The 27,525-nt window shown below is 48.0% G+C and overlaps 1 protein-coding gene across 3 annotated transcripts in view; it reads left to right on the top strand.

Moving 5' to 3' along the window:
- Window positions 1–15,057: 15,057 nt before the first annotated feature.
- The window catches only part of LARP1 (La ribonucleoprotein 1, translational regulator), a 59,326-nt gene continuing 46,858 nt past the window's right edge, over window positions 15,058–27,525 (top strand). For all 3 annotated transcript variants that reach the window (XM_045999611.1, XM_045999610.1, XM_045999609.1), the window contains exon 1: window positions 15,058–15,946. In XM_045999611.1, coding sequence (XP_045855567.1) covers window positions 15,505–15,946 — 442 coding nt within the window. In that variant the 5' untranslated portion in view covers window positions 15,058–15,504. The remainder of the gene's footprint in view (window positions 15,947–27,525) is intronic.

Raw genomic sequence — 27,525 nt, 5'->3', positions numbered from 1 at the left:
AGGGTTGAGCACAGATTAAGTTTGCCCTACATAGGAAATATCACTATTGCTATTGTTTTCTTAAAATCATTAGCAGTGATTTCTAATTATATACACAATAAAACCTTGGGAATGTGAGTTTTGCTTATGAAAATCTTGTGGACGTAAAGACAAGGGTCAGAATGGGATAAAGTTTTTGTTGTTGTTTCAATAAGGAAAAAAGTGCTTCCCTTAAAAAAGTTAGAAAAGGGGCACCTGGGTGTCTCAGTTGGTTGAGTCGCTGCCTTCAGCTCAGGTCATGATCCTGGAGTTCCGAGATAGAGTCCCATGTCGGGCTCCCTGCTCCTCAGAGGGTCTGCTTCTCCCTCTGACCCTCCTCCATCTCATGGTCTCTCTCTCTCTCATTCTGTCTCTCTCTCAAATAAGTAAATAAAAATATATTTTTTTTAAAAATACAGATGGTAAAAAGAACAAAATCAGTACTCAGAAGTAGCCACTGTTAATCGTTTGGTGTATATTTGAATGATAATAATGAATATGTATTAGAATGAAAAGGGACATTTGACAAAAATAGGATCATACTGAACAGGCTGTTTTATAACCAGCAGTTTTTCAGTGAGTAAAGGGAGGTCTACAGGCAAATGTATTGGTTTCTTGTTTATTTGTTGTAATAAAAGACGTCTGACATAAAATTTACCATTTTAAAGTGTGTTGTTCATTAGTGTTATGTATATTTATGTTGTTGTAAAACAGATCTCCAGAGCTTTCCCATCTTGCAAATATGAAACCCTATATCCATGAAACAGCTCCTCCTCCCCGTTTCCCCAGTCCCTGGAACCCACCATTTTACTTTCTATTTCTATGAATTTGACTGCTCTATTATTTTTTCTGGTTTTTTTTTTTTTCCAGTGTAAGTTCTGTGCACAGCATGGAGTCAAGAGTCTCATGCTCCACTGATTGAGCCAGCCAGGCGCCCCTGAATTTGACTATGTTAGATACCTCATTTAAGTGGAATCATATCTATCTGTTGTTTTGTGACTGGCTTACGTTTAGTAGAGGATCCTCAAGGTTCATCCATGTGGCAGAATTTCCTTCCTTTCTCAGGCTGAATAATATTCTTTTTATAGGTAAACACCACATTTGTGTGTCCATTCATCCATTGCTAGACACATGGATTGTTTCTACCTCGTGGCCATTTTGAATATGGCTGCTATGGACATGGGTGTACAAATATCTCTTTGAGTCCCTGCTTTCAATTCCTTTGGATAAATACCCAGACGTGGGATTTCTAGGTCATGTAGGAACTCCATTTTTAGTTTTGTTTTTAAAGATTTTATTTATTTACTTGTCAGGGAGAGAGAGAGAGAGAGAGAGTGAGAGAGAGAAAACTTGTGGGGGGAGGGGCAGGCAGAGGGAGAAACAGGCTCCCCACTGAGGAGGGAACCCTATCCCAGGACTCTGGGATCATGACCTGAGCCAAAGGCAGACACTTAACCGACTGAGCCACCCAGGCATCCCATCTGTTTTTAATTTTTTGAGAAAGCTACATACTGGTTTCCACAGCAATCACACATTTTGCATTCCCACCAGCAGGGCACAAGGGCTCCAATTTTTCCACATCCTCACCAACACTTGTCCATCCATCCTTCCTTTCTTCTTTGATAATTGCCTTCCAAAGGGGTATGAGGTGAACAAATCTATCATTTTAATACAGCCCTAGGAAAAATGTTTCAAGTCCTCAAAAGAACAAACCATTTTGACACTGAGCAGCCTGGAAATCTTCCTTTTTATACATAAACAACTAACTGTTGTGAAGCGTATCAGATCTAATCTCATTAAACACACTCTGCTTTGTGGATTAACCTCCTCCATCTCCATCCCTCCACATTTTGGGTGTTTACTTGTTAAAGGATAGTTACTCATTTTGCAATAGTGCAGCAGGTCAACCTAGGCAACTTGCTTTCTCCTCAAAAACCAGGCTACCTCCAAAGCCTCTCTTTGATGTTCTCCAGCTGTTTATCTCCTTCTCCTCCACTGGTTCCCACCACAGCCCTCCTTTCTTGAATGAGAGGTTCTCCATCTTGTCAGCTTTTTCCAGCCCTACTCCATCCTCTTACCCTCAGCCCTGCCCCTCAAAGGCCCGAAATTCTCCTGACTTAACTCACGTGCTGGGTCCCAGGAACCCTCAGATCCTCATCCCCAGCTTCAGGCCCTCTGTTAACGTGCTCCAGCACCTGCTCAGAAAGGTCGTGTGTGTGTGTGTGTGTGTGTGTGTGTGTGTGTGTGTGTGTGTGTGTGTGTGTGTGTTGCAGAACCCAAAGCTACCATTCCCTTAGCAGTCTTGGTTCCCACTTGTGCCTTTCACCACACCACATAGCCTCCTTTTGTAGAGATACATTCTTTCTCTCACAGCCTGCCCCCTGCGTGGCAGCAGGCATCCAGTGTGGACCTTCTAAAGAAGCAGCAGGCTGTTACAATGCTTGCAGAAACACCGGCTGAGAGACCCTGCTGGCCTCAGCGTGTTCCCTTCCGAAGGGCTTAATTTTGCCTTAACGCTGGCCTTAGTCACTGACTCCTTCATGAAAAAGAACTCTGCCACACCATTTTATCACTTTAAAAAACTGAGTTAAATTTAACCCCAGTACTGTTCAGGTTTTAAGTGTTACAGTTCAATGAGAGTTTTGGGTTGTGTTTTTTTTGTTTTTGTTTTTTAAGATTTTATTTCTGAGTAATCCCTACACCCAAAGCAGGTCCTAAACCCAGAACTCCAAGATTAGTAGGAGTCACACGCTTCACCTACCATGCCAGCTAAGCACCCCCAGTTCAATGAGTTTTGACAAATGTGAGCCCCCACGAATTACAGGATTTTGATATACAATCAGCTAATTTAGAGAAATCACAAGATTCCATAGAACTGTTGGAAAGAATATGGGGTTTGGAGTCAAGCCTATGGGGTTACCTGGTCAAGCCTCTGCCGTAAACAAGCTGTGGGACTTCAGGTGAGTGCCTTCCCCTCTCTGAGCCTCCATCTCTGATTTGTACAGTAAGACACATGCTGGGGTCCTCTTCCCGCTGTAGCCCCACATGACATGACAGGTGTTGAACAGAAGCCACCCCAGACTTCCTGAAATTATGCAGAGCTCCTGTGTCCTGCCTACATTTACAAAGTGAGTGCACCCAACCTGGATCCTTCCAATCAGATTCCCAAACAAGAAAAATGGAAGAAATAATAATTATGACAATAAACAAAGATGTCAGAAATCAGCCAAACCAAGCCCTGTGTCCTGTAGGAATGTACCAAATGCTTATAAATAAATCCTTCTCAAATTTGTTTGCTCCAATGCATTAATGAAAGAAGATTCTGAAGGGATTAGCTTCAAATTCACAGCAAGTATCAAACACACACTGTTTGCCAAATAGGTTGAGTTTAGCTATTTTGCTATGTGGGAGCTAATGGGCCTGGCTAAAAGAGGACAGGACTCTCCAACAAAATAAGACAAATCCCTCACATCCATGGACCATTTTTGCACTTTCCAAAGCTGCTTGTTTATTTCTCATTTGATCTACATCAGTTCTATGAAAGGAAACAGGACAGGGATTATTCTCTTTCCTTTCTTCAGGTGAAGTCCTGAAGCCTGGAATGGTAAAGTCAATTCTCATAGTCCCAAGCCAGCCCACCGCTCTGGATTCCCAGCCCCGTATCTTTGGGCTGGCCCCCACTGTCTCTTTTTGCAAACAAATCCACCAACACCAAGAACAGAGTCGAAGGAGATCTAAAAACGATAATAACAAGGAGAATACTCTTAGGTAGCAGTTAACAGAAATAGATATTTATTGCCTTCGCACTATTAATGCTTATAGTTTTCCCAACAGCCCAACAAGGTTTCTCCCTATTTTGCAGAAGACGAATGGAGGCACAGAGATGGTTCATGGCTTGCCCAACCTCACACAGCAAATAGGTTCCAGAGCTGGGATTCTGCCCAGGCCAGTTAGAGCCCAGACTGTTTGCCTCTACGCTCCACTGCCTTGTGTTCCATCACGCTGCTGAAAGGGTTTCCTAAATCTTTACTGGTGAGATGAGTGGCCCTGAGAGCCAGTGAGTCCCCTCATTCCAAGCACTTCAAGGGGAATTCAGGTGATCGTGCTCACTACTGAGCAAGGGTTAGAGGGCAGTTATGTTTAAGGCAGATGGCCAGGCCAAGCGTCCCGGAGGGTCCTTTCTAACCAGAGATTACAGGATTTGTTGGACGCTCTCAAAGAGTCCAGTCTTTCCTATCGGGACGGTGACAAGTCTTCTTGGCCTTTGAACTTCCAGACTTAACATCCTCTCCCAGGTGGCTGTGCAGGGATCATGCTGGAAATCTTATAGCATGGTTCCCAGCCCAGGGACAGGGGAGGAGGGACAGCAGAACACAAAATTACAGGGTGTCTGCCACCTGATTAAATCAGCGTGCTGTGTGCAGTGCTGTGGCAACAGAACATACCAGGCTCACTCCTGGGCCCGGAGCCCAGGTATTAGTCACAGAGCCACAGTCCGAGCTGCCGAGGCACTCAGTAGCCTCTCATTCAAACACCGCTTTTTACACGTGGGGAGACAGAGGCCCAGAGAGGGGAAGTCACTTGCCAGATGCCACACAGCATTCATTCAACCAAATATGCCTATTGTGTGAAGCACTCTACTTGGAACTGGGAATGAAGGGTGAACAAAATAGCCACAAGCTCCAGTCCCACGGAGGTTCATACATTATTGGAGAAAAGGGCAAAAGAAGATAAGCACATAAAAAATAGAGATTGTGATCTGTGGTATGGAGAACATGAAGTACTTCAGCCAAGGCGATCAAGGGAGGTCTCTCTGAGAAGGGGGGCAGCTTAAGCTAAGGCTGGAAGGACGGGAAGTTTATGTGTGGCCTTTGTATGTGTGTGTGCTGGGGGCCCTGTGTCTGGGCTGTGGGAACTGGGCCCTAGAGCCCCCAGACTGGGAAGAACCCTGCGTGCTTGAGAAGTTGGCACAGGGCAAGGGCAGGGAACAGGAGCAGAGAAAGGGAGTCAGAGGTGGATGGAGTCGGGAGCACATGGGGTCTTGCGGGCTGAGGTGACAGGTCTGGAGTTCATTCCTGTTGTGATACAGAGTTGCTGGAGGGTTTTTTTTTTTTTTTTTGAAGATTTTATTTATTTATTTGACAGACAGAGATCACAAGTAGGCAGAGAGGCAGGCAGAGAGAGAGGAAGGGAAGCAGGCTCCCTGCCGAGCAAAGAGCCCGATTCGGGGCTTGATCCCAGGACCCTGAGATCATGACCTGAGCTGAAGGCAGAGACTTTAACCCACTGAGCCACCCAGGTGCCCCTGGAGGGTCTTGTGCAGAAGAGTGGCAGGCATGCCCCAACATTTCCTGCTTTTCTTGGTTGAGGGGCCCCCTAGACCCCCTGTCACCCTGGAGGCTTGCAGAAAACACATCAGGCAGTGCTACTCACACAAAATGAGCCTGGTTACTCTTCGTCTTTATCTGGTGATCTCTGTGCACTTTAGCCACGTTAAGTAGTCAGGCCACTCACATCATTTGAGGTTTTCTCTTCGTACCATGTGTTGCAAATCTAGAAACTCAAGTGATGGGGGACCTTGTGGGAATTGGAAAACCTCTCTGATCCAGTGATGGTTGCTGGAACATGTAGTCAGGCAGCTTCAGCAGCTTGCCGTGGGCTTTTCCTACCTCATTCCTGTGATCAGCACTCATCCTCTTTGTCAGAGAGGTATGAAATGTGAGAAACTGGGGCACCAAGCAGCTCAGTCGGTTAAGCATCTGCCTTTGGCTCTGTCATGATTTCAGGGCCCTGGGATTCAGCCCCACGTAAGGCTCCCTGCTCAGAGGGGAGTCTGCTTCTCCCTCTGCCGCTCTCCCTGCTATTCTCTCTCTTCCTTCAGTTAAATAAATAAAATCTTTTTTAAAAAAATTTTATTTATTTGACAGAGATCACAAGTAGGCAGAGAGGCAGGCGGGGAGAGAGGGGGAAGCAGGCCCCCTGCCGAGCAGAGAGCCCGATGTGGGGCTCAATCCCAGGACCCTGACATCATGACCTGAGCTGAAGGCAGAGGCTTTAACCCACTGAGCCACCCAGTCGCCCCAAATAAATAAAATCTTTTTTAAAAAATGTTAGAAACTGCTATCAAGACTGCTAGAATACGAAGAAACTTCCATAGCATTCAGACTTTTTTTTTTTTTTTTTTTTTTGAATGGAAAAGTCCAGAGAAGAAAAGAGAGACTTTTCTGGGTTCCATAGAACCTAGAAGTAGCAACAGAGCCAGAGCTAGGAGGCAGACCTCTTCCTACATCTCTTTGCCTGATACCACCCCAGCAGAAAGGGAGTCAGTTTCTCAAAGGGGGTTCCACAAATACCAGCTCAGATTTGCTCTGTATTACATGAGTTTGAGGAATGCGCTCTTTCTGAGAGATTCACCATGAATGGTAAAAGCCCCAATCTATCCCACAGCAAAACATTTATTTAACATTGCTTTTTTTTTTTTTTAAGATTTTACTAATTTATTTGACAGAGAGAGAGAGAGACAGTGAGAGAGGGAACACAAGCAGGGGGAGCGGCAGAGGGATAAGGAGAAGCAGGCTTTCCGATGAGCAGGGAGCCTAATGCAGGGCTTGCTCCCAGGACCCTGGAATCATGACGAGCTGAAAGCAGACACTGAATGACTAAGCCACCTAGGCGCCCCATTATTTAATATTGCTTAAACCCAGTGTCTTCCCAAATGGTTTGGTGACAGATTCCATCCTAGTGGACTATCTATTTACATTCTGGAGAATTTACCTTGGGAAGTGCCACCCTGAACAACAACAAGAAGGGAAAAACCCTGTCTGTAGACCCTGCCATTATCCTTATTATTCTTGGTATTATCACTGAGGGCAGGGGCCCTAGTTCATACTTCGGCTCGTGTGATCACATCTCTCTCCAGGTGTCTTGCACGGTGCTGAGTACTCAGGGATGAGGGCACAGATCAATTAATCAACAAACCCAGACAATGTGTATTGACTCTGGACCTCCTAAGTCACATGGCCTCATATGAAATGAGGGGCAGCTTATTTCTTTTCTCTTCTCCACTAAGGGAAAAACCTGGGGAAGTGCTGACATGGAAACTCATCATCCCTGAAGGTCACCAAATGCTAAAGTAATCTTCCCTACCTCATACCCTCCCTTCCATTCCTGGATAAAGCCCACTCCCTAATTTTAGGTTGTAACCCACATACAGCCACCTGCAGGAAGGCTTCCCTGACTACCTCTTCCCTGTCCCTCCGGCCTGTGCCCCTCTTTGCCTCATCTTTAGTCTCCACAACATGTCTATACCATGTGTTTAGTGAGTGGTACCGTATGAACCTGTGCAAGGATCTAAATGTGGGTCGTTCGCTGCTTGGCTGGGAGTAACAAACACCAGAGGAAGGGTTAGGCCTGACGCTCACTAGTGTGTACTAGGCCCATCAAATCACAGTTAAACTCAATTAAAAAAAAATACCGTGTGGGCCAAACAAAACATGCCTGTGGGTTGAAATTGGTCAGAAGGCTGACAGCTTACAACAGCTAAAATATGATTGGGGAGGGAAGGCATTGCATTTGGAATATCTGGCAGTCTTGGAGCTACCGTCGACTAGCATCAGGGTTCCCAATAAACGCCTCATCTTTCTGAGAGTTGGTGTCCTCATCTACAGACTAGGGTAACGCTTGTTCTGCGTTTTGTGTGTGGGATTCGAAGAGTGTTTCTCTTGATTCTGTGCCAATGATAATAATAGCAAACATTCATTCAGTGTGTACTATTTGTCAGGCACTGTTCTAAGCACTTTGCATATATTTACTAACTTAATCCTCACAATTACCCGAAAGGTCAGTGCTGTTATCATCTCCGTTTTACAGATGAGAAAACCCACACAGAGGCCAGGGAACTTTCTCAAAGGCATAATGAATTTTCTCAGGCAAGTATTTTCCTTTCACCATGTTATAGATGGGGACAGTAAAACTCAGAGAAGAAAAGGAATTTGCCTAACATCACACAGCTAGGAAATAGGCAAACCTGAATCTGAACCTAACTCTTTTGAACTCAAACCCTTTACCCTTTTTTTCCCCGTGCTCTAGGTAAAGGACAGGCAAGTGGTCTGTGACGAGAACACTGCTAGTATATGGAGTTCTGTTCCCTGGGACAGAGAACATGTCTTGTCTTTTATTATTTCCACTCGAGTCCCTAGGTCAGAGCCCTTCTGTTCTGGGAGCTCAGTTAGTTGTGACTGATTGCAGTCATATTGCCAGTAAAATTGCCTCCTGCCTTCATTTTAGCTGCTAATTTCCACCTCTCTCCATGAACTTGGATGTTTGCAGACCCTGGAATGATTGCACATGATTGTCTGAGTTTGTCGGATTGGTGGGGGGGGTGCATTTCAAAGTGTGCTGTGTCTTCTGTGCGGTTGTGGAAGGGTCTGGAGTGGGAGGGCTATGACCTGGGTTCTCACCTTGAGTCTGTTGCCCCAGCATCCTGAAGCAATTAACCGAATTTCTGGGAGCCTCAGTTCTTCAGCTGCCAACTGGGGACAGTCATACCTGTCCTTCTCCATAGAAGCCCTTTGGGAAATGCAGTGTAGCACAAACAGAAGGCGGGCAGCTGTGAAGTAAGGCAAACCATATGCACTCAATAGATGACACAAGTTACTGTGGGTAGGGAATTTGCAGTGCTCATAGTACATAGACTGTGCTCATAGCACAGTGTTCAGGTGTGGAAACAAAAAAATAAAGCTGCTGAATGTGCAACATGATCTCAGTTATTTAAAATATCTAAAATACATCTAAAATATCTAAAATATGCATAGAAAAAAAGACTAGAAGAAAATACACCAACATGTTGCCAATGATTGCCCTTGGGCTGTGGGCTTATATGTGGGTTTTGCTTTGCTAGACTTAAAATACTTTCTGTTTGTTAAAGTTAGCACATTTTATTTTCATATTTTATCATTTAAAAGTACATATGTAGGTAGGGGCGCCTGGGTGGCTCAGTGGGTTAAGTCTCTGCTTTCAGCTCAGGTCATGATCTCAGGGTCCTGGGATTGAGCCCCATGTCAGGCTCTCTGCTCAGCGGGGAGCCTGCTTCCCCCCCCCACCTGCCTCTCTGCCTACTTGTGATCTCTGTCAAATAAATAAATAAAATCTTTTAAAAAAATGAGAAAAAAAGTACATATGTAATTTAGTTATATATAGTTAATATGTTTATTATATATAATATATATTAAGTATCTATAAAATTTAGCACTTGGCCCTTGACAGTGTCACTCTAGCTACCAAAACATTGATGTGATCAGGAGTGAGTCTGTCGTCATTAATTCATTTATTTTTTTTGGTCCAGAAAATACACTGAGGGCCAGCTGTGTAGAAGGCGCCTCTGGTGAGTGCTGTAAGGGACACTGAGAAGAATGGGGTGCAATTCTTACCTTCAAGAAACCTTATAATCTAGATGGAGAATAAGGCATACTCATAAGTAACCATGATTGATGGCAGAAAGAAAGTAAAAAATACCATGTACTTTAGGGAAATTGCCACTAGGAACTAAGAGCGGGGAGATATCTATTCTAGTTGTGGAAACTAAATAAGATTTTGTGAAGCAGTTGGCATTTTGTGCTGAGCCTTGAAGGGCAAGTAGAATTCTGGACAAGTGGAGATGGAATGACATTACTGGCAATAATACATGTAGTGAAAGGTAGTATTTTTTTTTTTTAAGATTTTTATTTATTTGACAGACAGAGATCACAAGCAGGCAGAGAGGCAGGCAGAGAGAGAGGAGGAAGCAGGCTCCCTGCTGAGCAGAGAGCCCGATGTGGGGCTCGATCCCACAACGCTGGGATCATGACCTGAGCCGAAGGCAGAGGCCTTAACCACTGAGCCACCCAGGCGCCCCTGAAAGGTAGTATTTACTTAGCACATACTATGTGTAGGCATTGTGCTATTAAATTATACACATTATCTCCTTTAAAGGTCACTGAAGCTCTATGAGATAAGTAGTTTATTATCATCTTCAATTTACAGATGGGGAAACTGAGGCTTAGAGAGAAGTTAAATATTTGCTTGAAGTCACCAGATAGTTCAGCTGGGATTCGCACTCAGGACCTCGCTCTCAATAGGAACAACACAGTGAGGGGAATTCCATGACTTGAGGTGGGAAAGCATGGGGCCCACAGGGTGAGACCAGGAGCTTCCTGAAGGCAGGAAACCTGTGTATCTTGCTCACTTGTCCAACTCCAGGGCCTGGGCGGTACCTGGCACATCATGGATGCTTAATAAATATTTGTCGAAGGAAAGCTACAGTGAGTGGTCCCCTGCTGCTGGAATAGGGTGTGGTAGAGGTGGCCGGACAGGGTGGGGTGTGAGTAGGGAGATTTTTAGCAGAGGCAGGGCTCATCAAAGTCCAGGAAAGAGTCAGAGAACTGGCTCAGGCAGTGTGGTAGGCTGCCCTGCAGTGGGGAGAAGTTAGGGGGCAAGCTCATCATGAGACCATGTGAGAAGTGCAGCCATGCCCGGGAAGGGAGCAGGGCTGGAGGAAGAGGATAGTATCAAAGAGAAAGAGGCTGGGATGAGGCCAGAATGAGGCTGGTCTCTAATTCAAAATGGTGACTATGTTAGAAGTTAAATTCTCTGTCCGACCACCTTCATTACAAACCCATTCTCCTCTTTTCCTAACCCCCTAGAGAGCCTGGGCCACCTCTGAGCCTACTTCCTCATCTGTAAAATGGGGATAATCCTACTTACACAAAAGTGTTGCTCTGGGGGTTAACCAGGTCTTATGGAAACAATCAGTATTCCCCCGTCCTCACCCCACTGAGCTATTGCTGTTTGTACTGACTTCACAAGAAGAAGTCTAGGCTGAGCTTCCTCCCACGAACTGAAATAAATTTCTTGGCATGTGCCAAAGAACCCAAGAGTTTTCAGAGTTTCGAATAGCACGCCCCAGCTGGCACCGTTCCTATTGGCCCAGGCCCCTCCCTTGCTGACCCCACCCACTCCTCCGGGTCTGCCTAGAGGCCTCCTGCCCAGGAGCTCCTGATATCAGAAGATAAGTTATGCAGCCCAAGTTCTTCCAGAAACACAAGTTCCTTTGGAAAATCAAACTGAAAGAGGAGTAAAACTGTATACCTACATGTATTAAAATTTTTCTTGCTAATACAGATAACTGGAGGAACCTCCACACTACTTCTCCCTATGCTTCCCACAAAAGAGTGAAGCTTCGTGGAAACTCTACCTTTCACATCCATAAGCCACCTAAATAGGGATTACGCTTCCCAATTTGTGGATGGAGAAATGGAAGCCCAGGAAGACAGGCTGCCCAAAGTCATTGGGCAAAGCCAGAGACAGGCTGTAGCTTATCAGTTCTCCCAGCTCTCTGGGGTCCCTCTGTCCCTGGGGTGGCTTCCTCTGTCTCTCTTCAGGAAGTTGTCAGCACTGGGGGCAAACAAAGCACATAATTAAATACAAATAAATATTGGACCCACCTGATAATTTTTATTTTTTAAGTTTTTGATTTTCTAATGCTTTGTCTCTGTTTTCAAGCACTTGTGTGTTGAAACCACACAAGTTAGTTTGATCCCTGTCACTTTCTGTCCAAAGCAAATCTTGTCTTAACCTCTTTTTTAGCCTAGGGTCACATATTGCTTAATTGCTTGCCCCTCTCCCTGTCGTTGGAGTTTGCCTTTTGGGGAGACAAGATTCAACATTTTTAGCATCTTTCCCAGGACAATATATTTCATGGTTTCTGTATAATTACTTGTGGGCTTGGCAATGGGAGGAAGAGAGAGGCAGGCCTTACAGTGGTGTGTTAGAACAAGGCCTGGGAAGTTACACCGCCCTGAAACAGGTCACTCTGATATTTAGTTGCTGCCGGTGACACCAGGCACCCACCTTACTTTCTTTTTTAAAGATCTATTTATCTGGGCAGTCTGGGTGGCTCAGTCGGCTAAGCAGCTGCCTTTGGCTCTGGTCAGGATCCCAGGATCCTGGGATTGAGCCCTTCTACCTCTCGTCCCTGCTTGTGCTCTCTTTCCCTGTCACTGTCTCTGTCTCTCAAATAAATAAGTTAAAATCTTTAAAGAAAAGATGTTTTTGTTTATTTTAGGGAGAGAGAGCGGGAGGGGGAGAAGGAGAAAAGAGAATCTCAAGCGGACTCCACGCTGAGTGGGAGCCTGACATGGGGCTCAGTCTCACCATCCTGAGATCATGACCCTGAGATCCTTAGCTGAGGCAAAAGCAAAGGTTGGACACTTAGCCAACTGCCCCACCCAGGCACCCTCACACACCGTGCTTTCTTTTCTGAACTTCAGTGACCTTTTGTGATTGAAGAGTACAGCCACAGGGCCTCGTCATGCCAGGCACACAGTAGGGACTCAATGGATAATTTGTGGCAAGAATTAATATGTATCTCATTGGGTTATTGTGTGAATTAATTGAGATAATGAATGTCAAGGATTTTTCATAATACCTAGGATATAGTAGGTACTCAATAAAAGCAGCTCTCCTAACTGGTTTTAGTAATTATTAATATTTAAAACTGAATATTAAATGTCACAGGGGATCAGGAATTTTAAAGACCTGAACTTGAATCCCGATTCCATCATTTTATATTGAAAAAACTACTGGATTTAGGGTCAAGAAGTTCAGGTGTGAGACCTGGCTCTGCCCTGAACTAGCTGTGTGACCTTGGTTAAGTAACTTCACTTCTCTGAACCTCACTGCCCTCATCTGCAAAACGAGGAAACTGAGTAATCATTAAGATTCCTTTTTCCAGCTCTAACAGCCTCAGTTTAAGATGTAGTCTTTTCTTTTACTGTCTATGGCCCCAGTTTGCCCATCTGTAAAATGGCACGCTGATATTTAAGAGCCGCTTTCTGGGACAGAGCAGGTCCCAGTGCCCCTCTAGCCTCCAAACAGCAATCTTGAAGGTGCTTGTTCAGCTCAGATTGAGTGCTGGGTGGTGTGAACAGGTTACTCATCCAGAGTCCAGGTTCCCTTACAAGTTGTATGGGGGCAACTCTACTTTCTACCTCCAATTACAGGAATATAGAACAGAATGACCAACCGTGACCATGATGCCCCTTATTAACAAATAAGGCCTAGTGTGAATTACCTCTTCAGGAAATACTGATCAGTAAATATGATTTAAAAAAATAGTGCATTTGAGTGGCAAGGTGAAATAATTTACCTTCTGATTAAGGACATATATAATGCAATTATGAAGAATCCTGCTTAAATTTATTGATATTCCTGTAATCATTACAGGAAGAGGTACCATTTCTTAGTACCTCTTTTGAAACACTGGCCTCAGTCTCTATAATTTACACAGCACTTTGACTAACATTGTCTCACTTGACTCCTTACAAAAGATGGGAGGGTAGAAGCAAGCAGGCATAATTTACCCCTTTTCTCTGCCAGGAAAGTGTACCCAGGAAAGAGTGGAATGCTGATCATGGTGCAGAGGCTGAGTTGCAAGTTAGGGAAGAGCTGGGACTAGACATCAGATTGCTTGGCTGTCCCCAACAGCTCCTCTCCCCAGTAGTCATGGTTACAACCACCCTACAATCAGCGTTATCCCCTGGGGCAGTTCCAAGAGGCTATTCAATAAGCCTCCTCCCATACCCAGCCCATCGTGTGCTCTAATTCTTGCAGTGGAGATGGCCAACATCCCAGGCTGTTATGTCTTGAGCAGGTGGGATCACAGCCATTCAGAGAGGCCAGGAATTCTCCAAGGGAAGTGTAGGACCGGCTGATCGGTAAGCACCCAAGGGGGATTCTTAGAAACGCAGGTTTCTAGGTCCATCCCACGCATACTTAATCCTTAAAACACTTGGAATCTACATTCAGAGTTTTCCCTCACCATCCAAGTTGAAGTAGCTGGTTGAGTCCAAGCTACCACTGTAGTAATTATTGTCTTCATAGATACTAGACAAGCGCTTGTTTACCAGTTTCTTTCTCCACCTTAGAGTGTAAATTTCATAACGATGGAGACTTCGTTAGCCTGACTCACTGCCGAACCCCGTTTTCTAGAACTCTGCAGGCCCCCACAGTACAAGGTTAGTATTTACTGAATGTGCACCTAAGTTTGAAATCACTGTCCTACACAACTGGTTCCTTTTACAGAAGAGAAACTGAGGCCCACTGAGGAGACCACTGCAGCAGAGTTAGTAAGGCGCAGGGCAAGCGCCTGGATAAAATCTCAGATCTCTGAGTCCCAATCGGGCATAGGTTTAACTCCGCCCAAAGCAATTATTTAGAAAAAACGAAATGCACTTGAAAGAAAAAAACATTTCCTGCCTATAAACACTCGGTTTAGGGGGCTTGGCCGGGCGGGCGGGGGGGGGGGGGGTGCTGTTGGTAATTCGTTCCCACTTTGTAGGCACCCTTGTCCCCAAGGGTTAAGGGCCTGCCTTCGGGCCGGGCGTCGAACCCAACTCAGGGCAGTGTCCCGGCCAGAACCCGCGGGGAGGAGCCGAGCACGGCCCACAGAGGTGAGGGCGGCTCGCCCAAGGTCACCCAGGCGGCGCCCAGAGGGGCCAGGCCCATGGGGCGCCAGGGAGCCGGCAGCATGAGTACGTGTTCGAGGTGGATGGGCACCCCTCTCCTTCACCCTGTAAATCAAGGGTGACATTAACAGCTCCTTCTCCCGAATTTGGCGCACCCAACCTAAACAGCGCGACCAGGCCCGGTCGGCCGCGTGGCCCGTTCCCATGTGCTCCACCTGCGGACGCCCTGACGCGCTGGCCCTTTAAGACACCTCCCCCTCTTCACCCACCCATCTCTCCTGCCCCCCCCATTGCCCTCCCTTCCGAATTGCATCAGGCACGTGCTCGCCCCCGTCCGGTCAGAGCACCCCTCACCCCCCAGTCCGGGAGGTGCTCCGAGGAATTGGAGGCGAGGGGCGGGGCGAGGGGCGGGGCCGCGAGGCTGTGCGCGCGCGCTCCCGCTGGCTTCGCTCGCCCGCCTGTGGCCAAGGTCCGGCCTCGGCGGGCGCGTCCCCGCTGCGCCGTCCCCTCCCCTCGCCCGCCGCGTCGCGAGGCGCGCGCCCGCCCGCCGCCTGCCGCGGATCGCGTGGTCGCCTCGGCTCGCCGCGCCTCTCCCCCGTCCGTCCATATTGCTGCAGCCCCCGAGCCGGGAAGCCCGGGCCGCCCCGGCGGCGGGGGGGAGGGAGGGACGGGACGAGAAGCCTGCCAGGCTCGGGGTGGGGGCGCCTTGCGAGGAACGGGCGGGGGGGGCACGCGCGCCGAGGAGGCCTGGACCGCAGAGTGGGGGGCCTTCCTACCCCCCCCGCCCCGCCAGCGGGCCTCGGATCTACGGCGGCTGCATCCGACCGCGAGGGGGGCCGCGCCTAGCGTGAACCCCGACCCTTCTCCGCAGGGACTGGGGCCCAGCGCTCCGGAGGAAGGCGTCGCGGGTGCCCTGAAAGCCAAGTTCGAGGCGGGGGAGGCAGCCTCGGGCGCGCCCGGCTTCTCCGGGGGGGCGGGCGCGCAGATGGCCACTCAGGTGGAGCCGCTGCTGCCGGGGGGCGCCCCCCTCTTGCAGGCCGAAGAGCACGGGGGTCTGGTGAGGAAGAAGCCGCCGCCGCCGCAGCCCGAGGGCAAGGGCGAACCCGGGGCGAACGACGTCGGAGGGGGGGAGCCGGACGGCGGCGTCCGGAGACCTCGGCCGCCCTGCGCCAAACCACACAAGGACGGCACCGGGCAGCTGGAGCGCGAGAGCCCGCGGCCGCCGCAGCCGCCGGGCGCCGAGGGCCTGGCGATCAGCGACGGGGAGGAGGGCGGCGGCGGTGAGCCGGGCGCTGGCGGAGGAGCGGCTGGAGCCTCGGGCGCCGGGCGTCGTGACTTCGTGGAGGCCCCTCCGCCCAAGGTGAACCCGTGGACTAAGAACGCGCTGCCGCCGGTCCTGGCCACGGTGAACGGACAGTCCCCTCCAGGTGGGTCTCCCTGCTTGCTCTCTTGGATCCGGGGACCTCTTCCGGGGACTTGGGCGTCCCCTCCCCCAGCGGCCTTCAGGGCCCGGGGGTCCGCCGCTGGTCGTGGTGACTCGGGATTTTTTTTTTTTTTTTTTTTTAATTGCCTCCTGGCTCGTTTGGGTCGCGGTTCCCTCTCACACACACGGGAAGACGCCCCTGCCGGAGGGCCCAGCCCCGGGGAGCCCATGGCCACCGCCTGGGCCTCAGCGGTTAGTGGGCAACGGCGTGGTCCGGGCCTACCTCGCCAGGAGAGGGTGGGCGCTGGTTTCGGTGAAAAGGGCTCGCTCTCCCTCCCGCGTGTTGGTGTCGAAGACGGTTTCTAGCTTAACCCTTTCTCGGGAAGCCCCTGTTACCACCCTGCCCCACGTTCCCCGTTTTGGTAGCGTTACGATCGTCCCCATGTTGTAAATGTTTAATGAGCATATGTCACGGGCTGCGAAGCGCGCGGTGATGAGTTCATATCGACCACACGGATTCGGGCTTTAAAAGTTAACAAGTTTTGTTCTCTGGTAGATGATACTAGGTGGTGGAATCGCCATTAGGGACGGGTTGAGGGGTCGGTTACGGGGAGAATGATGAGAAGAGGAAACCCAACGTGTCATTGAATTCGGTGGTTTCCCTTCCCGATCCCGGGGACCTTCCGCCTCGAGCGGGAGCCGGATGGCGAGTGTGCGGGGATCCAGTTAGGGGTTGGCGGAAAATGTGAGGCGATGAAGGGGGCATGCGGCGACAGGAGGGGCGTGTGGCGGCGGGGGAGGGAGTGGCCGGGCTGGGCGGGCGGGTGACAGTTGGGCGCCATGCGCCGCTGGCCCGCGGGCTGCTCGCGGCCGCTGGGCCTGTACGTTCGGCCCCCGCCGCCGCGCTCCGGGTAGAAGGCGGGTGCGGGCCGGCGGCACGGCGCGGCTCGGAGTGTGCGTGTGCGCGAGTGTGAGTGCGCGGCCCCCCTTCCCGGCATTCCTCCGCAGCCGGGACAACGTGGTGCCTCCCCGCGCGGGGAGCAGCATGTGACCGCCGGCCGGCGCTCCTCGCGCCCTCCCTCTCCCTGCTCGGATTTTCGGTCCTGTGGACCCCGTCCCTTGGGAGATCCCGGCGGAGCCGTGTCATTGTGGGGGGAAAGGCGGTGAAGAATATGGAGGCTCGTCTCGGCCTCCCTTCGCCCAGACGAGATCGTCGGTTGGGTGGGGGGCGCGCCCTGCCGCCTCCCTCTGCCGGCGCGTGGAGGCTCAGCGGCTGTTTTGGGTCCTTTTGAAGTGGACCAGTATCAAAACCCGCTCGCAGCTAGAATGTTGGGCCTGTGGCCATAGCCGTAGTGCTTTTCAAAAGTCCCCTTCTACAGTCGCTGGTTAAGACTAGTTTAAAGCATCAAAATGGGGAAAGTTGAAGAGGGAACTTACTAATGCTTTTACATTCGAGGGATTAGGATCACTCATAGTCTTAAGGAAACTAGAACAGCCAATTCGGAAAATAGCATGTTGCAATTTTTATTTATTTTAAGGTTGCTTCATTTGGAGGAGGGGACATTTGGGGTTTACTAATAATACCTCAAACCGTGTTCTCTTCCTTCTGCCCTCTCCCCTTCCCCCCTTTCCCTTCCAGAACTCTATTATGCAAAGGGCAGTGCTGAAACCTCCATTTTCTTGCATATCCCTCCTGATCCACCCACAGAGGGAGGGAATGTAACTTTAAGACACTCTTTAGTCCCCCCCCCCCTTTAAACTCAAAGGGGTATAATCATCCCCAGGAGAGAGCACTCCTCAGAAGTTTAAATGGGGCTACTCACCCTGGCTGCTGCTGCTTAGCTAATGGTGAACCTGCCTTGTGGGTTTTAAATCAGCCATGACATCAGGTGGTATTGGGTGCCTGAGCTGGCGTTTTGTGCAAGTGCAGGGGCCCTTGATAGGATGCGTCACTGGGGTTATTGATCGTGGGAAGAAGACAGCTTGGCTGGCATCTCGCCTTCCCTGAGTGGAGAAGCCAGCTTGGTTTAAGTGCCCAAAGCAAAATTCTGAGTCTGGTAGTTTTGCTCTGTTCTTGTTTTTCTGGAATCTTAAGGCAACAAAGTGTCTTGTCTGCTGCTTGGTTTTTGAACCTTAGGACTAGTTTTTGACAGACTGATTCTGAATTGATCCAGTAGCTTCTCTGTCTGTAGTTAGGGCTTGGTTGCTTCTTGAGGGAGAATTCTGATTGAATCGTCTGTCTAGTAAGGTTAGATGGAGGCTCTTTTTTTTGGAGAGTGCATGGACTGCTAAGGCCGTTTTTTCAGCCCTGATTTTATTTGGAGCTTGGACAAGTTTAAATGTGACACCAGTGGAGTGGCAGTGTGGTCTTGGGAATTTTTGTGTTCTGTGATGCATATGTTTTTGGGAGTCTACAGAAATGAGTGCCTCATGAGCAAGCTAAAAGCTTTCCAGAGCTTGCTGCAAATGCCTATTTTTAGCTCTCCTTTTGGCTCCAATGCTAGTGTTTTTAGTGCTTTAAGGGACACATGCAGTAACTAGTAATAAAAGATGTTTTTCAGTATCCCCCCCATTCTTGTGGGGTTCTCTATTCTGGTTTAAGTGTCCACATCTTAGATTTTAAGTCAGGATTTGCATTTTGGTCTTTTGTATATCCCTCCCCTAGAGACTATTTTGAAGACCTTTAAACTCTTTTCCTTATTCTAGCCACAACTCTTGTGAATATGAAAGAAGCAGGATAGGAAATGATCCACAATAAAGGTTCTGGGGTTAAAACTGCATTGGCTCAAGTGTCAGCTCTACCACTTGCTGGCTGTTTGTCCTTGGGCAAGGTACTTAACCATTCTGTGTCTCAGCTTCTCGGTTTGAATAAAAAGGATTAAATCATGATTTACCTGTTTCATGGGGTTGTGAGCATTGACTGTGGTGATAGCCCAATGCCTAGCATGTGGAAGCTGTTCTACCATGTCTCGGAGACTGGGGCTTTCCAGGACTCTATTTGGGTCGTCTTTTTCTCCACCTGGAAGAGGAGGGGGGATGGAGCATGCAGTACTTTCCTTGTCTGGTATTGTGTCAGTACTCATATATGGGATCCATCTCCTTGAAAACGGAGTTTTGCTTATCCGTAGATAGGAAAGGCATATTGTCTATAATCTTAAAGGTTGCTGACCCAAGGAATTGGCTATTTTTGCTTTGGAATGTGGTATGATGAATGTTTTAAAAATAAATTCTAATTTGTTTATTTGTGTTTTGTAAAAACTACCTTTGGTAGAGTACACATACGCTTTCAAGGCTGTGGGGAAGGACCATAAGTGAACTAAGTTTGCTGTGGCTAGTGCACATGCAGTGGGTTGAGACCTGAGAGTGTATCATCACCACAAGCTTCTGCCCACCCCAGCAGGGGGAATCAGTGGATTGGTCGTGTAGGACTTCTAACTTCATGTAACAAGAAAATTAAGCAGTGGTATAGTGTTCTTTACTCTTACTTTATTTTATTTTTTTAAAGACTTTTAAAATTTATTTGTCGGGGGTGGGGCACAAGCAGGGGGAGCAGCAGGCAGAGGGAGAAGCAGGATCCCCTTCTTGAGGAGGAAGCCCGACATGGTGCTTGATCCCAGGACCCTGGGATCATGACCTGAGCCAAAGGCAGATAACCTAACTGACTGAGCCACACAGGCACCACAGTGTTATTGACTTTAAAGGGAAATCCCGCCAGGTTCTCTGGCATGAGTATTTGTGTTCTGGGCATCACTTTTTTGTGTTCTTTTGAAGTGTAGCTAACTGATGGCACAAAGTAAAGAAGAGGTAAAGTCTCAGCTAACCCAGAGCAACCCTAGGAATCCTCCACCACAGGGAACTGGCCTCAAATCTTTACTCTCTTTCTCTACTTTTCTTCTTAGGTTTAGGCCCTTTTTCAGGCTCTTCCTAGTCATTAGGGGGGGGTATCTGTGTGGATCTGGGGTATCGATTTTCAGTATAGCTTTTAGAGCTTCATCAGACCCTCCTTGCCTTTTCCTTTCCCCACCATGAGAAATGGACTATGGAAGCAACAGCTCTGCCTTGGAATCCTACAGTCTACAGTTTTTAGTCCCAGCTTCGCTTCTTTTGCTGCCGTTGTTGCTTTTTTAAAAAATCGAGGTATAGGGGCGCCTGGGTGGCTCAGTGGGTTAAAGCCTCTGCCTTCAGCTCAGGTCATGATCCCAGGGTCCTGGGATCGAGCCCCGGATTGGGCTCTCTGCTCTGCAGAGAGCCTGCTTCCTCCTCTCTCTCTGCCTGCCTCTCTGCCTAGTTGTGATTTCTCTCTGTCAAATAAATAAAATATTTTTTTTAAAAAATCGAGGTATAATTGACTATTAGTTGCAGATCAGCAACATAATGTTTCGATATTTGTATATATTGAGTTTTGATTCTAACTTGCTGTGCAATCTTGGGTGAATTACTCAGCCTCTCTGAGCCACACCATTTTTTCATCCCCAAAATGACAATAATGATAGTTACTATTTCTAAAGGTTGTGAGAATTGAAGAAGATAATGTTTATAAAGCCCTTAGCATAGTGCCAGGCACAGACCATCTAATAGGTGCTACTTATCCAATAATTGCTATTTTAAAATTTTTGTAATAAATGATGACCATTATGAAGCATGTTCATTCCACTTCTGATTCTGTTATTGAATAGCATTGTGGATACCAGCACTCCCTGGGCTTCCTCTGCCTCTGTTTCTTCATCTCAGAATGAGGGAATCCAATTAGGTCTAAATGTCTTAAAAGTATTTTTCCTATCAAAAGTTTTTCAGTAGGGCATCTGGGTGGCTCAGTGGGTTATGCCTCTGCTTTCAGCTCAGGTCATGATCTCAGGGTCCTCGATGGAGCCCCACATTAGGCTGTCTGCTCTGCAGGGAGCTTGCTTCCCCCCTCTCTCTGCCTGCCTCTCTGCTTACTTGTGATCTCTCTCTCTCTCTTAAATAAATAAAAGCCTTTAAAAAAATAGAATAATTAAAAAACTTTTTCAATAAACCACCCCCCCACACAAGAAAGAAACCAAAACAGAGTTTTGTTTTTTTAAAAGTTTTTATTTATTTATTTGACAGACAGAAATCACAAGTAGGCAGAGAGGCAGGAAGAGAGAGAGGAGGAAGCAGGCTCCCCGCTGAGCAGAGAGCCTGATGTGGGGCTCCATCCCAGGACCCTGGGATCATGACCTGAGCCAAGGGCAGAGGCCTTAACCCACTGAGCCACCCAGGCACCCCTAAACAGAGTTTTTAATACGTGTTTATTTCTGTTTGCTGTAGCAGTTAAGAACTCAGTTTGAATACAAGTTCTATGAGGACTGGAGAGACTCTTCTGGCTTTAGGAACCTAGATGATCACTTGGGTGCATATCAGATACTGTGGAGCAAGCAGACAGTATATACCTTGCAGTGCCATGATAGAAAGTACCCAGCACTGCCTGTGAACATATCCCCCCTCCAAAGAAGAATTGAACCCAAACCTAATAGAGTCCTAGATCTGTGGACACGGAGGAACAAGTTAATGGACCTTGGGGGTAGCAGTCCAGTTTCTGAATGTGAGAAATTCTGCAGGACAGGTTATTGACAAATGACATTTTTAAAAAAAAAGAGTTGAGACATCATTCGGATGCATTGTGTGGATCCTGATTCGAACCAGTTTCAAGAAGACATTTTGGTGACAATGGAGGAAATCTGATCCCTTTAGATTATGATAAAGGAATTGCTTGTCAGGCATGATGAGCCCATTGTTTATACAGCGCACCCTCAGCTAAGAACTGCTAGGCTAGCCTCCATAATGAGGCTTTAAAGCTGTTTTCCTGCATTTCAGATTACTTTTTCCCCTTCTAAAGAAAGCACACAGTTAGGACCCTCTGAAAGGGAGGTGGGAGGAGGCTGACTGTCCCTGATACTTCAGGGTAGGGTGTTTGAGTTTTCTACTTCCCTGGGAAAATAAGTGCCTGCTCCGAAGGGAGAGGTATACCCATTCAGGCTGGGGGAATACGGGGTGGTCTCTGCAGTCTGAAACCCTGAACCTCCTGACGGGTGGAGTGTCTTGGCTGACCCACCAAGCAGTGGGACCAAGGCTAGAGTAAGCATTTTAGAGCTGTTACTCAGCACTCTGTTCCCTCCCAGAGGGAGGCGTGGAGAGAGAGGAGGAGTGGGTCTGAAACCACAAAAACCTCTTTAAAATGGAGAGCTTGGCAGATGGGAGTGCCACTGTTTGCAAAATCCAAGACAAGCTCACAAAGGGGGTAATTAGGGTGCTGGGGCCTCAAGAGGGCTCACAGGTCCTTCAGTCTGGGCTCACAAACATCCTTGGATGGTCCAGAGTCCTGGTGGAGTAGTCAGGAGAGAGGATGGCCTTAACCTTGCTGGGGGTTCATGAAAGGAAGTAAGTTTTGATACCTGGCTGATGAAAGCATAGGGAACAGCTGAGTGAGGGAGCAGAGGGATAGGTAGTGATAGGATTTAAATCAGAACATGGGCAGAGTACCTCTTTCTGCCCTCACTTGGTGACTTAGCCTACCTAACCTCTGTTTTTCTTAGTCTCAGAATGGGACTAATCCCTGTGCTGAGGTTATTTTGAGGATCAAATTAATTTGAGTATGGGGTAGCCCCATTCATTAGTTGAAGTGTCCCATGCAGGTTTAAGTGGTTTATGTTCCAGAGGATGCATTCCAAAGCTAGATATATGTAGTTTCAGTTATCCCTTCTGGGGGGTTATTCATAACTTTCCTAAGTGAGGATGGGTAATCAGGAGTTAGCTTAATTTTCAAGTAGCACTATTTGCGGAAGTTACCAGGGCCATTTGGCCAACTTCTTATGGCAGATAGCCTAGGTTGTCTCCCTGAGGGATTTTCTAAGAATCACAGGGACAGTGTTGACTTGGCATCTTTCTTTTGGCTGCACCTTGGACTGACAAAGTCATTGGTGTGGGATATGAGGAATGTAGGCCTTTGTTGATGAATTTTGTAAAGCCAGCCATATAAATTGGTCCTGTGTAGTGAGGGACTTCCCCATCTCAGTATGAGGTACTCTTAGCAAACCCAGCTGACCCCTTCCATCAGAGGCCTTGTTTAGAGGGCCCTTTGGTTTTTGCTTGTTTGCTTTTTGGCTTATCGTTGTTTTAAGATATTATTTATTTGAGAGAGTACAAGCGGCGGTGGGTGGGGGTCATAGCAGAGGGAGATGGGCTCCTCGATTAGCAGGGAGCCCAGTGCAGGGCACGATCCCAAGGATCCTGGGATCATCACCTGAGCCAAAGGCAGACACTTGTAATAATAATCCTCCCTACTTTTGATAACCACCTTACCTAACTCCAGACATCCATTCCAGTAACTCGAGGTAGCCTTTTCTTTTCGCTGCCTTAAAGTGAACTTGCAAGAAGCTTCTCAGAGAAGCTGAGTCCCACCGTGGCCAGGAGCCATCTGGATAAATGGTCCACCTGGGCTCTGTATGGTTTTCGCTCACGTACACCAGCTTACTTAAGTTCCTGCTGATCTTAAGATAAGTCGTGGTGATACCATAGTTACCCCTTACTGGATACTTGATGAGTTCTAGCCCATGTAGTACCCTGCTTCACAGATGAGGAAAGTGAGACTCAAATTAGTAAGCAACTACCCTTCTAATTGCGTGAACTAAGAGTCGTGGGTCATCCTTGCTGAAGCAGCCTTCCCCCTGGTCTCCTGTCACTCTTCCCTCAAGATCCTCTCATGGCTTCTCATTGTGGAATAAAGTCCCAAGTTCTTGGAGTATTCTCTAATCTACCTTTGATATGGCTCCCCACACCACCCATTCATATCCCCCTGCCCCCCCCCCCCCAGCTCTGACCTTCTCTTTCACTGCTTTTCCCACCCAGCAGTGTTGGTCTTTGTGTTTCCTAGAGTATGTTGTGTTCTCTCTGCTTCAGGGGTCCAGTTCTGGAATGCTCTTTCTCCAGATAGCCACATGGCTCACACCGTCACTTTGTTCAGGTTCCTGTTCAGATAATTAGTGAACGAGTGGATAAATCTCTACTTTGACAGCATCACACAGCACATTTTGAGTTTGGCATAGAAAATGCCACGGTGAATTAAAAAAATTTGTGTTGGGAAGGAGCACATGCACTCACAATCCAGTATGAAAAGTGCTGTGTAAGAAAGGGATGGGATTCTCTGGGAGTGTGGGTAGCAGGGCTACCCACTCAAATCTAGGTCAGAGAATTCTTTCTGGAGGAAGCAATGGCTGAACCCCTTGAAATGGGAAGGATGGGTAGGAGTTATTTGAGAAAAAGCCTGGAAAGAGAGCTCATGCTTGGTGAAGCAAAGGCCCTAGTGTTCAGGGAATTAAGTAAATTCCCTGTGGCTGTAGTGTAGATGCCTTAGATAAACTGTGACTTTTTTAACTGGAAGGCAAAGGGAAGCCATTAAAGATTTTAAATGAGAGAGTGGCACGGTCAGATTTTTTTCTTTTGAAAGAGTATTCTGGCCATGCGAGAACCTCTTAAGAGTAGATGGCTTGGGGTTTCCTGTCTGATCCTTTGGGGCAAGGTTCCCAGATTACAAAAGGGAGCAGATTTCCAAGTCATTGCTGAAGTGTTGGGCAATTATCAGCTGTCATCCTTTAGGCATAGGGAGCGGCTCCAGTTTATGGGATTTCTCTGACCTTTCAGAAGGCCACATTTAGCTGGAATGTGGCTCAGTTGCTGGAAGAAGCAGTTTCTGATGGACTGGCCTCAGCTGAGTTCACGCTGGAGCTTGGAGCCACCAGCCTGCTTCACCCTGATGCAGCAGCACAGGCACGAAGAAGAGGAAGCCCTGGAAGTAGCAGGGGACAAGCTGGCCGGTGGGCTGGTGTGGCGACTCCCACCTCCACCAGGGAGGCACTCCTGTGGCAGAACTTGCTAGGCTCAGTGGGCTGCCTGTTGTCAACCATTCTGCAGCTTGACTCTGTGGGCTTTTCCACAGATAGCTGCGTGCCCAAGGTTCCCTTCCATCAGAGCCGCCTCCCCTCAGCTTACTTCAGCTGGTTTGACTTTTGGGGGGTGTGTGGTGGTTCTGCATTTGCCCATGGATAGACTGCTATCAGGTGTCCCTGGGAACGTGGGACTCTCTCATCAGGCTCACCCAGCCCAGTGCCCAGTTGGTATCTCAGCTCTGTCCTGACCGCTGTGCTCTTTCCTACATTTTTTTTTTTAATATTTATTTATTTTAGAGAGAGGATAGCAGAGGGGCAGAGAGAGAGAGAGAGTCTTAAGTGCAGTCCATGCTGAGTGCGGAGCCACCGTGGGGTTCGATCCCACAACCCTGAGATGACGACCTGAGCCAAAACCAGAAGTGAACACTCAGTTCAACCAACTGTGCCACCCAGGCACCGCTCCCTTCTTTTTGAGCGGAAGGAGTATATAGCGCTGGAAGGGACCCCAGAGGTCACTGAATCTGAACCCCTTGTTTACAGGTTACCTGCTTCAGGCCTAGAAAGGAAATCGGTAGTTGCTCAGGGTCACAGTTGAAAGGAACGCTGAGACTTGAACCCAGTCTTCTTGGCTCCCACCCCAGTTCTGTTTTCACTCCATCTGGAGGAAGAGGTAGATGGGGTGGTTGATCAGGAACTTGGGAGTCAGTCGAGCATAGTTTGAGGTCGTGCCAGCCGCTTAGCAGCTGAGTGCCCTTGGATAGGTTGGTAATGTCTGGGCTTCAGTAAATGTGATGTGTTCTATCTAGGGTACTCACACGCTGGAGTCCCTGTTGAAAATGAAGGGGATGAACATGAGAGCTCAGCCGGAGCTCTCAATAAGAAGTGAGAGTTTGAGAGTGTCAAGGGCTTGGTTTTGACCCGTGTCTTCATGTGCTAACAGAGGTCAGGTGCCAAAGCCAGCCTTTCTGTCTCTTCCTGGATCCTCTGCATCTCGATCCCTTCTCTTCGGTCCTGAGCATAGACAGGAAGGCAGCCCATGCCTCTTGGAGCCAGCTCTTCAGACCCTGTCCTGGCAGCTATAGAGCAGAGGGGGACTTAAGGAGTCACTGGAGGCTATAATCCTGCAGCAGGAAGCCCACACTGTGGTGCTTAGGAGGGCACTAGTCGCTGTGTCAGTGAGAAATGGACTCCGGTGCTACTCCATCTTTGATGTCTTTCTGCAGCTTTGGGTTGGTTTGGGGGGAGTGGAGGTCTCTGCTTTTCTTGTTCTGTGTATATGTATTAACAGCAGCCTGAGAAAGAGATACTTATTATGTGTATAGAACAGCCTAATTTGGGTTTTGCCCCACGTGGAGCTGAATGTAGGGGTAGAGTTTAGACGTGGTAAGAGCAAGGTTCTTGGGTGTGGGCAAGCCAGATGCTGCCGATAGGGAATGTGGGAGGGAGACAGGAAATCAGGAACACAGAGCAGCTCACAGGGATGCTTGTACCTTTCTGTGAGAAGGGAATGGTTGAAGGAACTAGGATTATTTTGTCCAAAGAATCAAAGCTTGGGGTGGGTGGAAATGCTGGCTGTTCTGAAATACAGTGTTTGAATAGACCTGCTTCCTGTGTCCCTATTGGGTAAAGCTCTGAATGCAGATGGGGGGGTAGAAGGTCAAGAAGTAACTTTCAACAGTGTCCCCAGATGCATTCAGCTGTTCATGAGGTGTACTGAATTTCTTGATGCGGTGATAATACTTAAACAGGTTGGTTGGTGATGTGTTCCAGGGGCCAGCAGCTGCAGATTTGCAAAAGTAGTTGCCCAGAAATTTCTGAGTACTTGTAGGTGCCAGTCCCTGAAATTCAGGGATAAACAATTTAGGGGCTGTCATGATGGGGCTTACATTTTGAAAGGGAGAAGTCGCGAAATAGTATTCCTCATCTTAACATCCTGAGGCCCATTCCGGCTGGCCGACAGGTTTTTTGGTTTTTTTCTTGTTACTATTCATCTATTTTAGAGCGAGAACACGTGTGGGAGGGGGGGAAGAGCAGAGGGACAGGGACAAGCTGACTCCATACTGAGCATGAAGCCTGACATGAGGCCTGGTCCCACAACCCCAACATCATGACCTGAGCGGAAATCAAGAGTCAGATGCCCAACCGAGTCACCCAAGTGTGCCCCTCCCTTTTTTAAAGTTTGAACCTACTGATGGGTTTTGATTGGCCTTGAGTTTAAAAACAATTTAAAGCATGGGGAGGGTATGTGCATGGTGAGTGCTATGAAGTGTGTAAACCTGGTGATTAACAGACCTGTACCCCTGGGGCCAATAATACATTATATGTTTATAAAAAAACAAAAAAATTTTAAAAAACACAATTTAGAGTAATCACCTATATTTTAAAATCTGAAAACCTAGAAATTTGCCCCTTATTTTTAAGAGGGCAGACTCGATATGTAGAAAAACCCCAAATAAACAAGCAAAACCCATTGAATTTGGTACTTTAAATGGATAAATAGCATGGTATGTGAATGATATCAGTAAAGCTGTTAGAGAAAAAAATGAGAAGAGCTGGCCACACTGAATCTGTGTTCTTGAGGACTCGGTTTTTGACCTGTTCTGGATGAGTGCTATTGAGTGGCAGTACCCACCCCACTTTAGACTGGGACACGTGTGCATTACCTGGGCCCAGACTTTGT

This window comes from Meles meles, chromosome 3, assembly GCF_922984935.1.
Source record: "Meles meles chromosome 3, mMelMel3.1 paternal haplotype, whole genome shotgun sequence".
Lineage (NCBI taxonomy): Eukaryota > Metazoa > Chordata > Mammalia > Carnivora > Mustelidae > Meles > Meles meles.
The sequence above is the reverse complement of the archived record's forward strand: the minus strand, read 5'-3'. Positions and strand labels throughout refer to the sequence as shown.